General features: G+C 35.8%; 1 protein-coding gene across 1 annotated transcript in view; it reads right to left on the bottom strand.

The window, feature by feature from the left end:
• LOC142342955 (transmembrane protein 120A-like) overlaps positions 1-15,474 on the bottom strand; it is a 241,844-nt gene that overhangs the window by 23,259 nt on the left and 203,111 nt on the right. The window contains exon 2 of the mRNA XM_075394646.1: positions 12,328-12,396. Within this exon, the coding sequence (XP_075250761.1) occupies positions 12,328-12,384 (57 nt within the window). The 5' untranslated portion in view covers positions 12,385-12,396. The remainder of the gene's footprint in view (positions 1-12,327; positions 12,397-15,474) is intronic.

Here is a 15,474-nt window from a genome sequence, read left to right as displayed (position 1 = left end):
TTCCATCAATAGCGTTCAGTCTAATTGACTTGTTTTACACATGCAGTCTTTTGCTCACAGTCATAAAATAATAGTTTCAATAGTTAGCTGAACTGGGTTCAGGGTTTAATTTGGAGAGCAATCTGCTCACACAAAGATTGCTTAGGATTTTGTTCTTCGTATTGTGTTGCTCTTGCTGTAGTATTAGTCAATAGTGTTTCCTCCCTTAGATCTTTCTCATTTAGCACAGTTTTTTCGAAAAAGTCGGTCCCTTGAAGCTTTAGGAAGTTAAACTGCATGTCACTGATAACCAATACTCGTCTCGGCTGAATGATAGTTCCTCCGGCAAGAATTTTTAACATATTGTACTGACGTCCGTACTTGTTTGTCAAATAACACAAGAGCAATTGTAGGACATGAGAAATAAATGATGTGACACCAATGGCAATCGTTATCTTCCATGTTGAGCTACTTGTGAAACGGTTTCTCAAGCTTGGTCTAATGGTTTTCATGTCTCCGATTATCGGTTCAGTTAACTCGTCAAGACGATCGCATGATTTTCGGTGGTAGTCTGGTAAACTTGCCAATTCAAGTTGTACTTTTTCAATAACCTGTTCTCTTGCCTGTGTCAAAGTTGAGATATGTGGCATCTCGTTCAAAGATGATTTCTTACATAAAAGTTGTAAGGGATCCGTAAGGTTGACATCGATTCTAACTGCAGTATCATTTCTACATGAGAACATGTCAGCTCTTAGTTCCATGAATCTTGTTTCTATCTTTGTCCCACATTGTAATTCTATCACGCACGTTGTACATCCTGGCAATCTTTTTCGTCTTAAGGGGTCATTATTCTTCATTTCACTGAAACATGTCAAATTTGTCAGAAGCTGAAGTGATTAGCCATTTGCCATTACCCAAGTTTTTAGCTTTCTCTTTAACAGGAAGCTTCACAGTGTTTATGTTATAATTCTGTAGAGCCGCAAACTGGCTTCCGATGAGAAGAGCTCCAGGACGTGTCTTCTGCTGTCCCAAGAGAAAAACCATTTGTGCGCACTGAGAAACTGCTTGATCCAAAACATGAATCAATTTCGGGTTGAGATAGAAGAGCAATTCCTCTGGTTGATTCAGCAATTGCTATGTAATCCGCTTAAGTCTCATATTGAGAGGCGTATCCGTCTATATCATTCGTCGGCATAGGTATCGTGATGGCACGATAAAGATTGAGTGCAGTTGACCCCGATGCAAAAGGTACGGCGAGACAAAAAATCATTCCATGATCTACCACAACATTTGTCAGCAGTTTGTTTCATAAGTAAGGATTTGAGAGGGAGGTATTGCTAACGTTATTCGATCATCCTCTTCTGTCTGTAGCTAAAGATTGAAGGATTTTGTCAAGTATTTGTTTTGGAACCAAAGCCATTGGTATGAATTTCTTAATCATTGTCATAATTGAGTTGAGTATTGTTAACTTGTAAGAATATGTAGCGATGCGATAACTATTGATTTCATTATTAAGTGCCAACAGAAAACTTGCTAAGAAATTGTGTGTGTGCTAATAATATTGTGCGTAGAAAAATTGTGTGCAGGCCATCAGTTTTCTCGAGTTTGAGTTTATGACATCTATCGCTTTATTAAGAGTACTTGCTTGTCTTATCTGCGTTTGAATAACTTGCCCTTGAGTTTGTTTAACGTCTCTCATTTGAGATGCTACGATACAGAATTTGTCATTAAGTTTGCTTTGAACTTCGATCCATAGGTTTTCATTTTCTTCAAGTTTTTGTAGAGCAAAGTCAATATCAGCCCGTTTTTTCGCTGAACAACCACAAGCTCCAAATATACTTCCGATCGAGCACGCGATTCCTGCTGTAAGAGCAGTAAGAGCTCCAAAAGCAATCAAAGGGAATCCACGTCGGTTTCTTTCAAGTGAATAATTTCTCATCAATGTTTCCGAAAAATCTGTTCGTAATTCTTGAAGATCCTGACGTGCAAGATGTAGTTCTTTCTCAACAAATCCGGACAAGTAATCAAAATTTAATGAGCTTTCGTTGGTAATTATATAAATCAGGTTGCATCCGTATTTATCAGTGTTCCAAGACTGCTCTAACATTGAAGAAATATTTTGCCAGTTGAATATCAAGACTACCGGGCAACGAAGGAAAAAGAATTATGAATTCTACATTGATAAACTTTTCTGTGAGTAAAAATTTGTGTTGACAAACAAATTCAAAGCCATTGTTGAAAATTTTATCATTAAAGAAGGCAATTTGTGTCATCAGTAAGTAAGAAAAAAATTCTGTAAAGTGTTTTGAAGTCCATTTTAATTAATCATGAATAATTCTTTTCGGTATTACTAGCATGGATTTTCTAATTCGGAAATTGAAGTAAGAGCAGGATTTAAGCTTTTGCTTCAGTTGGCCAGACAAAAGCAATTTTCACTGCCTACAGAAAATAAACAAGGTTGACGTTAAAATCAGTAATTTTGCCAGACTACAAATTAACAGAATGCAGTCATCCCAATGTGCGAATTATTTCTATAGAGCTAATACAGCTCAGAGGAAGTAAGAACTTCACTTGTAGTCTAAACAAGCCTCAAGGAGGACGCAATATTTTACATTGAATTGGAAATTTTCCTCAAAATTGTTTTTTGTGAGTCGAGATATTTAATTATAAGCTCTAGGTATGACAATGTTTTTACAATCGAGGCATTAATTAGTTTTCATAGGCATGAATAAAATAAGTAAGGTCTGAATAAAATTAGGAAAGTGTAAGGTGTTGTCAAGGCGCAAAAATAAAATATCTTTTGAAATTTGTAATAAATAACTTTGTTTTCATTTTCAGCTCTTCACTTGTAATTTATAACTTTTTAAAGAAATACGTCTCAAACAGGTAATGGTTTTTTAATTAATAATGCATGTCATCTTTCTGTTCGCCTCATATTTTTGTTCAATTTTCTGTTGTACTAAAATAGAGTTTGACGCAAGAAACGGAGGTTCTGTGTTGTCAAGGCAATATGCCCTTCGTTGAGAATGGCGTTGTGGTGTTTTCAACTGACAAGTTGCAGTACCCTTGTGAGGCTTCAATTTCTGTTGGTCACGGTGACTCTTCTGCGCTGGGATGGGTGATCGGGCTAATTCTCTGCTTTGTAGCTGGGCTCTGTGTATTTCCAGCACTATTTGCTCTAATAATCAAGTGTCGTTACTAAATTGAGTTTTTAGTAACTGAAGTTTTCATTAAACTAAATTAAGTTTTTAGTAACTGAAGTTTTCATTAAAGCAATTTAAGGGACAGTTTTATTTTGCAAAATTAACTGACAATAATTTTTTTTAAGATAAAATGGCAATTACTCGTTGTAAGTCAAATTTGCAGGATATTCAGACACGTATTCGGAAGTTCAATTATGAATATAGAAACCCAGATAAGTTAAAATCGATTGGTTGACAGCCAGTACCCGTAGTCAACATAAATCAATCTACTAATTGGCTGCAAGTTACCAGTGAATTATTATCTACAGGATATTTTGAAATATGTGGAGAACGATTGGGTGAAAACTCCCATTGCTACATCAAATCATCAGTTATTTGAGCTCAATCCGGAATTTGTTTCCTTATTAAATAAAGTTAATAGCGAGTCTGATTTTCTAAAAATTAATAAGCGTTTTAAGTTGCCATCAAAAATAATTAACGGAGGACGAGAATCTTGCTTGTATTCAAAATTGGAGAGCCCAGAGGAGAGTTTACGTAGTGATTCATGGTATCATAATATGACTATGCAAGATCTCGTAAAGTACAAAGTTCCAACATGTTTAACGAAAACAAAATGCGATGCCATTATTCAATAAAATTCTTGGTGGACTGATGGACATATTGAAACAGGAGGCGAAGATTCGACCTCAGTAACTCCGATTCGGGAGAAATTATATTTTATTTGCACGCCTGGTGTCATTCTGTTAATTTCGAACAAATGCGTACACTTGACGATTTTTCAAAATTTATTTCTGATGGTCCTGAAAGTTCAATAATTCAGAAAAATGTTTTCTATTACATTCCAAAACCTGATTATATTTTGTGCCAGCCCAGTTTATGTGGACATGCAGTATTAACTTCAAGCGTTGGTATATCATTTGTGGGGGGTTGGGAAGCGTGTAACATGAAAGATTTGAACAGGGCTGAGCGTACACTTAAAAGTTATGGAACGGGAATTAGACATGAAGGGTTTAAATCACTTTTGAATTATGCTGGAACTGAAGGCGCGCTTCAGATAAGCCAAGAACTGGATAAAAGGAACAAAAGTGAAACAAGTGGTCTAACAGAATATTTGTATGCCTTTTACACAGTCCGGTCAGTCTACTGTATCAAGTAATAATTCTAGAATAAAGCGTGTGCGAAAACCCGGTATTGACCGTGCGAGTAAACGAATGAAAAGAAGTTCCAACAAAGACATACGTTGCAAAGCGAGTTAAGGAAGAAGGTTAATCCAACATAAGAATGGTTTAATATTATAAAAGTGGATAAAACATATACAGAAATTCTCCTGGCGCGAATGTGTGGCAAGTTGATCTGAAATTGTAACTAAGGAGCACAGCTCAATGTTACAGGAATACACTCAATGCCTGGCTGTTACAGCCAGTATGGATACAGCTGTTTCAAAATGGCTTCCAAATACAATGATTCATGCAGAAAGGCATGATTTCGTGTCAAAAAGGTATTACAATAGGTTCTAATTATTTACCCCTTTAGTTCTGAGTATACGCAATGAAACATATTATACACCAAACAATAGGTAATGACAAGGTGAACAACGCTGTGGATGTCGATTTTTCAATTTTTGTCTTAAAAAGATTTTTTCAATTTTATTAGTAATAACATGATTAAGCATGGTAAATGATTATGCAAGTTTGAAGTTTCAAACTGTGGAACTAGTGAATATCCAAGATATTCCTAATTTGCCTACGGGTAAATTGGAATGGCTTGCGTATATTGCTATTTTCTATACTGTTGAGTACACATATATGTAATACGTTCAGTAAAGCGCTATATAGAGTTGTTTCAATGTAATGTTTTCAGAATTAAGGTTTCATTCTATGAGTCACTACTTTGCAATGGCTAAGTTTACTTCAGGACAAAGTGTAGTAAGCAAACAAATGGAAAATATGATTCCTAATTAAGCTAAAGAAGATTGACGTAATTAAGTAATTGTAAGGAAAAGAATTCAATTTAATCTTGTCTTTAATGTGATAATTCAAGAACTATTTACCAGAAGCAAAAAAACTGCGTTTTTTTTCTTTGACGACCATATCGTGACGTAGTATCAGCAACTTGAGGTGAAGTTTTGTTATTTTTTGTACTGGTTGTGCGACCGAGTGTGTTTGTGTAGGTTGAGAGAATGTCGGAGATTGATGGTTGTTGCTGTGTTATTTTTGTTTGCTTTCGTTGCGCACGTCTTTCTTTTATTAACCTTGCTAAATTAGACGTTGGTGGTTGCATGAAAGTAGAGGGTTGTGTTTGCAGTGGCGACGATGTTACTGATGACTCTGAAGTTGGTGTATTATATTGCTCAGGTGTTAGAAATTGTGGAGACTGGGGAGTTGTTTCTCCCGGTGCTGTTAGTGCTTCTGCTAAGGGTAATGCTGCTGGTGTTGAAGTAGGGTCTGATTGTGGCAGTCTTTGTTGTAGAGAAACTTTTGATGTTATGTGTGGTGTATTTCTATCAACTATAGGACGATAAGTTGTGTTTTCTACGTGTGCATCAAAAAGTTAGGGTTCTTTAATTGCCTCAGGAATTAATGATCTTCGAGAAAATTTTGCTCATGAACATCATCGATATCTTCAATTTTGAACTGGGGTGCAAATGGTCTCAATCTGACTATGAACAATTTGTGTAAAATTTGTTTTTGTTTTCCGAATTAGGTAGTTGCATTAGGTAGTTGTCAGAATCTTTTCAACACGGTAGATACCTGTCCACTAACGTAATCCAATTTTCTTGAGTATCTAGGCAGCGTTTTGTTGTTGAAACGAAGATCAATAGGGTTGATTGGTATCCTGCCATGAAAAATCAAAGTTGGTGGGCATCCGAGTACTGTATGATAGCTTGTGTTGTGTTGGAATACAGCCAGATCATCGTATTTATGCCAGTCATATTTAAGTTTGTTCACATAAATCTTAAGATATTGTTTCAGTGGTCCATGAGATCGTTCATGAAGGCTGATTGTTTGGGCGTGTTAAACCGTTGCATGATTTATTTTAAATTCAAGCATTTCTGAAAGGCTCTGGATTAGTTTTGATGTGAACACTGAACCTTTGTCTGTTAGGATTCCTGATGGAATGTCGCAAGAACCATTGCATTAAAATTTTAGCCACTGTTTCAGCAGAGGGCGATGTAATTGGCTGAGCAATCATATACTTTGAGAAAACATCCATTGCGGTAATCACGTACGAGTAACCTCCTGATTTTGGAAGTTTCCAACAATATCAACTTGTAACAAATCTACAGGAAAACTTGTATTAGATGTCACTGGGTTTAATGGTGGCGTCAAGTTTTCATGTTTCGGTGATTTTGTTTGAATACAAGAGAGGCAATTACTAATATAAACAATTAAAAATTCAGTAAAACCAGGAAAGCAATATTTCTTGCGGAGTTCAGTAATTGATTTTGAAATGCCTAGATGACCTTTTAGTTTTAAATTATTAATACTAAAAATTAGTTCTTGCAATTCTCTTGGCACAACAATTTGTTTTGTGAAATTTCGACCTGTGTGATCAAAGAATTCCGTCATCAACTACTAATCTATTGAGTTGTTTATGATATTTTTGACAATCGTAAGATGAATAAGTTGTATCAGGCCTAGTTTTGTTCTTTATCCAAGCAATTGCTTTTTGAATATCCACATCTTTTGTTTGTTCTCTTTCGATATTCAATGGTGTCATTTTTGACTCTAAGTTCATTTCATCTAACGGATTAGTTGTATCAAGCGAGTTGATTAGCGACTCTTTTGATGTAATTTCATCAATGACGGTATCAATTTCGGATTCCTCAGTTTCAATTACAATTGTTGTTGTTTTGAAAATGTCTTCAAATATTTTGTCTTCTATAGGTGCAAATTCGCAAAGTTGATTTTTGGGCGAAATTTTCTGAAATGAAATGTTTATTTTTCTCAATGGTACTTGGTTTTCTAATTTCAGTCTCAATTTTGTAGCTGGATTTAAATTGATTCGTGACAAGTAATCTGCAGCCGCATTTGCTTTTCCAGGGATGTGACCAATTACAAAATTAAAAGATTTCCAGGAATGAATTTCGCTTGAAGAAAATTAGTCACACTTTTGTTACCAGTCAATACAATAATTGGCTTGTTAGATAATCCCCATAAGTAGTGTTCAAAGGTTTCAAATGCTAAGTAAACGCCCAGAAATTCTTTCACATAAATAGAATGCTTGAGTTGATTCAGAGAGAATAAGTGTGATCCAAAAGCGACTGGAGCATACGATTTTTCTGTGGGTGTATTTGAGTGATCATGTTAATCTTCAATCAGTAAGATATATCCTGCTGCATAAAAGCTTGCGTCAGATACAAGAATATATTGAGTTTGGTTTGGCCCTTTTCAGTGATAATTGGCAAGCTTGATTCAAATCTCAATTGTTTCAAAGCTTGTTTCAATATCTCAATTCTTTCCTTGTGTTCAATTGTGATAATTAATTCTTCGTTTTTGCGTAATAACTTGAAAAATGGGTGTAATTTGACTCCTAAATTAGGTATAAATTTTAGAAAATATTGAATAAAACCAATAAATTTGCGAACTTGTTTACTAGTTTTGGCAATTTAATGTTGTTAAGGATTTTCTGAACTTTATCCTTATTAGGGCTCAGGTCGGTTTTGCGTAATGGTGTGTCCAAGAAATTGAATCTGAGAAATGCCGAACTGGCATTTTTCCATTGACAACTTAAATCCGGATCGTTCTATGCTTTTAAAAATTGAAACAAGATTTTCCAAAAGTTTGTTTCCATCAGAAGCACCGCTTCCCAAATCATCAAAATAGACAAAACATTGATCATTGTCTACACACGTTTCCAAGTGTTTACTAACACACCAACTGAAAGCCGCTGTGGATCTGTTAAGTCCTTGCGCTAATCTTTTGAATGCAAAAGTTCCTCCACCAAAATTGGAAGCTAACAGCTGTACACTCTGGCATCTGCATTGAGAAGTAAGCTTGACTACAATCCATTTTCGCGAAAATTTTCTTTCCTGCTAAGTGCTCGAGGCATCAGACATTGTAGGGATAGGGAAATTGTTATCAGTATAGTCATGTCGAAGAAGATGGCTAATCCTCCTAAGATCAATTAGTATTCTTAATTTCCCTGAAGATTTACGTTGTGCAAATATCGGTGATGAATACTTTGAAAAAAGGAGTGTGGTAATAATGTCATAGTACTGCATTAATGCAAATTCTAAAAGAATTTTATCGCGTAGATGTATTGGTGTTGTAGGGTTCGATTTGTAAACTGGTTTATCATTTTCTGGCGTCACTTTTACTATACAGTCAGTGTTTTTTCCAGGATCCAGTCTGTGTCGCGCAAATATCTGATGACGTTTTACAAGTAAGTCGTCCATTTTGCATCGCTCCATTTTTGTAAAAACAGAATCATCCCAGAAAATTTTTCCAAAATTGTTTTCTGTTTTCCTCGTTGATTGTAGGATCCAAAACTTCTAGTTGTTTGAAACGTTTTATTCTATTATAAATGGTTTTTGAATACCGTTCAATTTGGACGGATCATTGCAATTTTCTGGCGTAGCAAACCAAAAATTGTCTTAAGAGTAATTAACCCTTTGTTGAGTTGGTTCAATTTTAATAATCGTGTTTAAATCTGTATGACAGTCAATTACTGATGGATATATTGGTAACAAACAAGATGCTTGTTTTTGTGTAACCAATTGAGATTTGGCAATGCGGAGACACCGTTAATTTGTAAGGCTGTAAGTTAATTATTCCAATTTTGGTTCGAAAGTTAGAACCAATTGTGCTAATGGAAGACATGACACACAATCCAGATTTTCGCTCAAAGAGTAATGACGGCTCAATAATTCCAATAACATTTTGTAATGATGGGTGCGTTTTTTCAAGTTTACATTCAATATCTCTTGCTGATTTGGTAATATGGTTATTTTGGAAATGTTTGCCAAAACTAAATTTCTTAGTACTGATTTTGATGAACTAGTGTTGTTCAAACTGAGCGTAATATCAGGTAGGTAAAGCATACCTTAGTGAGGATGAAAAATAATATCATTCTTTTTGAAGAAGGGCATGCCTAGTAATGGTGAGTTCATTTCTTTCAAAACAAAGAACTGCTCATTGAAGAATGTGCATCCATGTAAAATACGATTTCAACATTATAAAGAACAGATACCTTTTCTCCATTAGCTAGTTTAACAAATTTGGGGAAAAAAAACTTAGGATTAAATATGCTCTGATACTTGTTTCCGGATAAGTTGAAACAATTTGAGAGGCAGAGCACTTGAAAACGCTCAGGTATCAACAAGAGCATAAAATTTCGGGAAGCTCAATTGTATGTAACAAAGTTTCTCTCCATGCAATTGAATGGATAATGTACGGTTAGTTGTGATTATTGATGAAAGTAGAATTGACTGTGGCTGTGCTAGTTTTTTGAGTTTCCTCTGAGATAACTGAAAGGGATATTTCCCCCACGCTGAGCAGATTGTCTTAAGAGACAATCACGGTGCATGTGACCAGGTTGACCACATACTCGACATAGGACAGGGTTAAACCTAGCTCTATAGGTTTGACCTCTTGTTGAGCTGTACTGTGACCCCGGGAACGAGTGTCTAGTTTGTCCATGTTGCGGGTGAATAATTATGATTGTATCGTTGTCCAAAAAATGTTGCGATTGTTGCTGTTTCTTCTCTCTCTATTTGATCCACCACGGCTCACTTGTCAAACAGTTTTGTCTAATTGCGTTATCTGTTGTCCGCTGATCTTCTGTGTTTGTGCCAGATCTTTTTGAGCTTCAACGACTGAGTTTAGAACTGGTGACAAGCTAGTAGATGGCTGAGTACACGAGACAGCATTGAATGCAGTCGAAACAGAATCTTCATCAGGTAATGATTTTCAAAACCAGTCGTTTAGAAACTTGGGAGAGTGTCAACTGTATCTGGTCGAATGAGTAGCTTCAATCACAGTTGTGTTGGCATTCCTGCTATAAAGGCATCTCGAATTCTTCGAGTTCGCTCGCCTGATTTATCTACTCCTCCAGAATTAGCAAAGGCAATGTTTGCAAGCTTTGTTAGGTCTGTTAAGAAATCTTCTGGTGTTTCTTTTGAGGTATCGAATTTCCTTTCTTGAAATTGGAGTTTGTAGAATTCAAGTTGATTTGCACTAAAATAACCTCTTTCTAATGCTGTACTTGCTGTCGCAAGGTCTGCTTTTTCTGCCGCTGGTAGTTTAAGAAAGTAGCTCAGTTCACCACCTGCTAAATGAAGTTTTAGAAAATCAACTTTACCTGCATCTGGGATTGGCGCGAGTGTTATAGAGCTCCGGATTTGCTCTCTAAATACTCTGAAATCTTCAGTTGGTCCGCCAGAAAAGGGATTAATGTGAACAGCTGGAGCTGCTTGGCTTGTAGCTAGACTTGTTCTTATTGCGTTGGCAATAGTCGTAGTTGCTGCTGCTACATCAGCCATTGTCAAATTATAAAATCAAATAATAAATTTCTAATAAGTCAAGATCAACTAAGAATTTGTTACATAATCGTTTATATAAGAAAAGTTTTGTGAGGAGAGACAAAATTAGTAGAATTTGTTCGTTTTGTAAGCCTTTTGATATAATCATTGCTATGACATGATAATAGGGGTCTGAAAATACTGCAAGTGCTATAGCATTGCAGTCAGGTAATTTAAAGAACGTTTCTTCGGGGTGGAAAGTAGAAAAATTATTGCTGTCACTCAACGAATCTTATAAAATATATCTATCAATCTGGGCAACATTAATTCGCAAGATTAGCTAACTTTTAATGGTCAAGTTCAATAATTGTGTTTGTTTTGTATAGTGAGTTAAAATAGATTCATAATTTGAATGAGATTTTCGTAAAATATAAATTCCCGCGTGCAAGGTTGAATAATTTTCATAAATTAGGTAAATATCAAAAGTGTCAATGTTAATGTGAAAAGAATTGAGTTTAACAGTTTTAGAATTTAGTGCGAGTAAAATATTACTTAAAAAGTGCGAGTAAAATTTGCTTATAAAATCAAGAATTTATATTTAGCCACTTTTAACTGTCACCATCTTATAACGCTTACATTAGTATGTTCTATTAAGTATCTGATTACTCTATGTTTCAGGTCTTCGGATGAATAGTGAATTCGGTGTGGCTATACTCTTTGTAAAACATTTGCGCACAATTTCAATTCAGTCTATCCATCTGTTCTGTTTGTCAACCAACTTTCATTTCTATCATCTCTTCTTCAATTTAAACTTCGTGGTAAGACAACTTCCCTATTTTTCAGGTTCTATCCAATAACATTTAAGCATTTGAATAGAATTATAACAGTCTTTTTATCCAATCAGGATAAACTGTAAAACCACACTTTCAATGATATCAATAATCAAACAATGCAATCTATAATAATCATGATCGAATTCTAATCTTGTTTTTTTTTGTCATTACACTCGAAAAACCAATTGAAAATTCAATAGAGAACAGTTTCAAATTAAAATGAAATATGAAGCGAGAAATCTCTGTCTCCAACTTTTGGCAGATCTCGGTAACCAAAATATTCGTTCAAGCTTAGTTTAATTTTTCGCGATCGATAAAAAGTGCCTCAAGTGATATCAGCACGTCGTCTTTGTTCCCATCAATCGTGCACAGCAAACATTTCAGTCCATAATGTTTGTTCAGATGTAGTTTGAATTCTCTAGTTACGATTCATTTAATTCTTTTGCTAGATGGTCGCAATCACTTGCAGCTTTGGATGTTAAAACAAAACGATTCACGTCGGACGAAATGCTCCCAACAACTATCGAGGTTTGGTTTTGGTCTTATCTAGCTAATTACATTACAAACGATCAACAAAATTGTTGTTGATAGCTTAAATTATTTTGAATTCAGTTATCACGAGGTTGTTCAAAAACACTTGCAATAAAATAACGCTAACTAAGATTCTCACTAAAAAACTTCACTACAGTCCAAAACAAATCATGCCACTAATCTATTATAAGATGAGATACAATTTTCAGTTGATTTCAAGAGTCGGAACAAAAGTCTGCGTTGGGAGGGTCCCAGACCAGCCAATATTCACCGTGTTGAGGGGTGGGGGCGTTTCTCAATTTACTTATTACTAACTTACCTGAAGTAAATTTACACTGTCCTCGAACTTCTTCCAATCGGCAAATATTTTCTCCATTAAATAATATCTGAAAACACACTAAGTTAAACAAAAACTCAACATCTCACGATGCGAATTGCTGAAAATTAAACAGGAACAATTGTGCCTGCTGCTCAAGTAGATATATAGAGAGGGAGATATTAAATGGGGCGCTAGGAAATTTGGTCGACAGGAAAATCATCCAAATGGGATATTAGCCGAAAAGGAGACATTAACCAGTGAGATTTGAGAACTGTGAAAATAACATGTTCAGCTATGATATTTTGTTGGGTCGCGCGTCCCACTTATGTTTGCATGCAGCAATTATCTCGAGCAATTATTGCTGCACCTATGCCAAATTTAGGCTTTTTCGGTTAGTATTCACCTTCTATGATGTTTTTCTATGCTGCATTGGTTCGCTGCTCCTGAAGTTTAGAATAACGCCAATTTAAAATTGTCCCCCCCCTCCTGTTACAAATTATGTTGTTATATAGCACGTTGCTAGTAAAGAAAACAAATTAAGAAACAATGAAGCATAAGAAGATTTAAGAAATCAAGTATTTGCTCATAGCATCGTCAAACAGAAGATGGATCTAGTATGTTTCGTCTGCTTGAATTAGCCGTCACAAACGTCCATTTCAATTTCAATGAAAGTTGATACTGTCAGAAAGACGGGTTGGCCGTGGGTGCGTCCTTGGCAGTGACTTTGGCTAAACTTTGGATGCAATCGTGGGAGCCACAATTAAAATTACAGACACCTAAATGTAAAACCAACGCACAATTTAGCACCTGTCACAATTGCGAACACCGTGTAACCGCACGTTCCAGGGGTGTTGAGTGTGAAATTAACAATTTTTGTGAAAGTTTTAACCTGACGATGAACATAAAGTTCGAAAACGTTTGTTTTAAATATCGGAAGCAATTTTAATTTGAAAATTCGTTTTTTTTACATTACAATAGATGGTTCCACGCAAAATGTCAGCGAATCAGTAACACAGAAAATAAAATCATGGTAAACCATTTCTGGTCGTGCTCATTCTGCCGTGAAAATGATATGACTGACATTAACCATTAGTCCGAAACAAAAGTTCTTCTAAGATATCTCGAAGATATTGTTAAATATCTGTTCTAATATCAAGATTTAAAAAAGGATTGTCAATTTAATACTTTCTTACGAACGTTTTCGAACTCTGAGTTCATCGTCAGGTTATAAACAAACCAAAATGCTAAAATGAAAAGCCAGAAAATAAAATGCAAATCACTAAAATCAACCATTCAAGGAAATTTAAAACGAATTTTTACATATCTACAATCGTATCTACAAAACATTTACATCTGAGTAAAAATACAATTTCGACTTGATGTACCAGATGCATATCGACATGTTTTTTATTAAAAAACCTACATATATTGCTTTAAAATTACTTTGATTTTGTTCAATTGCAAGGTTGAAATTTTCGTTTCTTAACGTGTCTTTCAAGTTGGATGTTTATCTCCAAATTAGCTTTCAGTGTCAATTCTCGTGTTGGGTATTCGTCGCCCGTGTTCATGGGTGGTTTCAATGTTCTTATATAGGGCGCCTCTAGGGTCATTAACTTAGATTGGTTGCGGCATTGGTCTAATATCTTCCACTGGAAATCTGTTTTATCACCGTTGCACTCGATTGCATTTACTCCCATCGGTGAGTCCGCCTTGGCATGCTCTGCAACCCTTGTGGTAACATGTCGGCATGTCTGCCCTACAGAGATGGATTTGAATCCATTACAAGTGAGTTCATAAACCACATGGGATTTGAGATCCTTATCAAAGCTAGACCTGAGGCTAAGTAAACAGCTCTTAAGTTTCCGAGTGGTGAAAATCGTCTGTACAGGGTGAATTTTGTTCAACTTCTTTACAAATTCTTAGAGATGTTGCCTCTGTACTGTAATACAAAATGTTGTTTCTCAGTATTTTCCTGTTGTTTTACGGTTACACCCGCGTTATATCTATGTCCTTCTCTTTGTTCTTTCATTCGCAGCTGGTTAATTGTATCGTTGACGATATTCCCTACCCAATGCCCAGGATATTGATTACGTTCCCAAATTTCTTCTTTTTTTGTCAATGCTTCATGAAACGCTTCCCAAATGCTGGCGGCTCGCTTCCCAATTGCTGGTGGCCCAATTGCTTTGTGTCACCTCTACCTGTTCTATATTGTTAGAACAGATAAAGGTGACACAAAAGAGCTGTTAGATGAGGTCAATAACCTCCTTCCAAATCCTCAATTTATATTAGAGACAACGGATGACAAAAACAACTTGACATTGCTGGCCATGTCAATTAAGGTACAGCCAGGAGGGACAATTTTTCGCACATAATATCGAAGACCATCAGATACTAGAACAATTCTGAACTATCGCGGCTGTGCATCCCTTCAACATAAGAGAAGCATAATAGCCCAAACGTTGTGATAATTTATTAAATAGTCAGAGGCCAGACTTTTTTTGGGTAGCCCCAGTTACCGGGGATTTCATATTCCGGCGGAAGAAACTTTTATGCTTCATCTTCAACTATTAGAATGCAAATGGTGTATTATTTAACGAACACTGAAGCCCTGACTTCCGAGATTAAAATTGTGGCGCAAGGATTCTTCGCAAATGTTTGAATTTTGTTTACATTAGGTTATTCTCTCAGCCAACATTTGGCGCGAGGATTCTCCGCATTTGTTCGACTGTTTCATTTATCTGATAGTTATCTATTTAGATTAAAAAATTTAGATTATTCGTTTACCTAGGAATTATCCATCGCTTACTGCAGTTTTCGGACTGTATTTATTTGTCCCAAACAATGACGGCTTCGTCCCCGCCACCTCCCCCATCCGATCCCCCATGCACTGTGCGCATGGGTATATGTACAGAACAAGAACGCGTTATCTGCGTTCGAAATATATCTAAATGTGGATCGTGCTTTGGAATTGCTCAGACAACAAGTTTCATTGGAATGATATTTTGGTCTTGTCCGAGTTGTTTGTCAACTTTTACAACAGAGTTATCAGCCCTTGATCGAATATCTGCTCTTGAAAATAAATTAGAGAAAGCAGACTCGCTGATTTCTGAAATTAAATCAATGAAGCTGGAGATAATTTTTCTGAAG

The sequence above is a fragment of the Convolutriloba macropyga genome, chromosome 1, assembly GCF_964194025.1.
Source record: "Convolutriloba macropyga chromosome 1, txConMacr16.3, whole genome shotgun sequence".
NCBI lineage: Eukaryota > Metazoa > Xenacoelomorpha > Acoela > Convolutidae > Convolutriloba > Convolutriloba macropyga.
The sequence above is the reverse complement of the archived record's forward strand: the minus strand, read 5'-3'. Positions and strand labels throughout refer to the sequence as shown.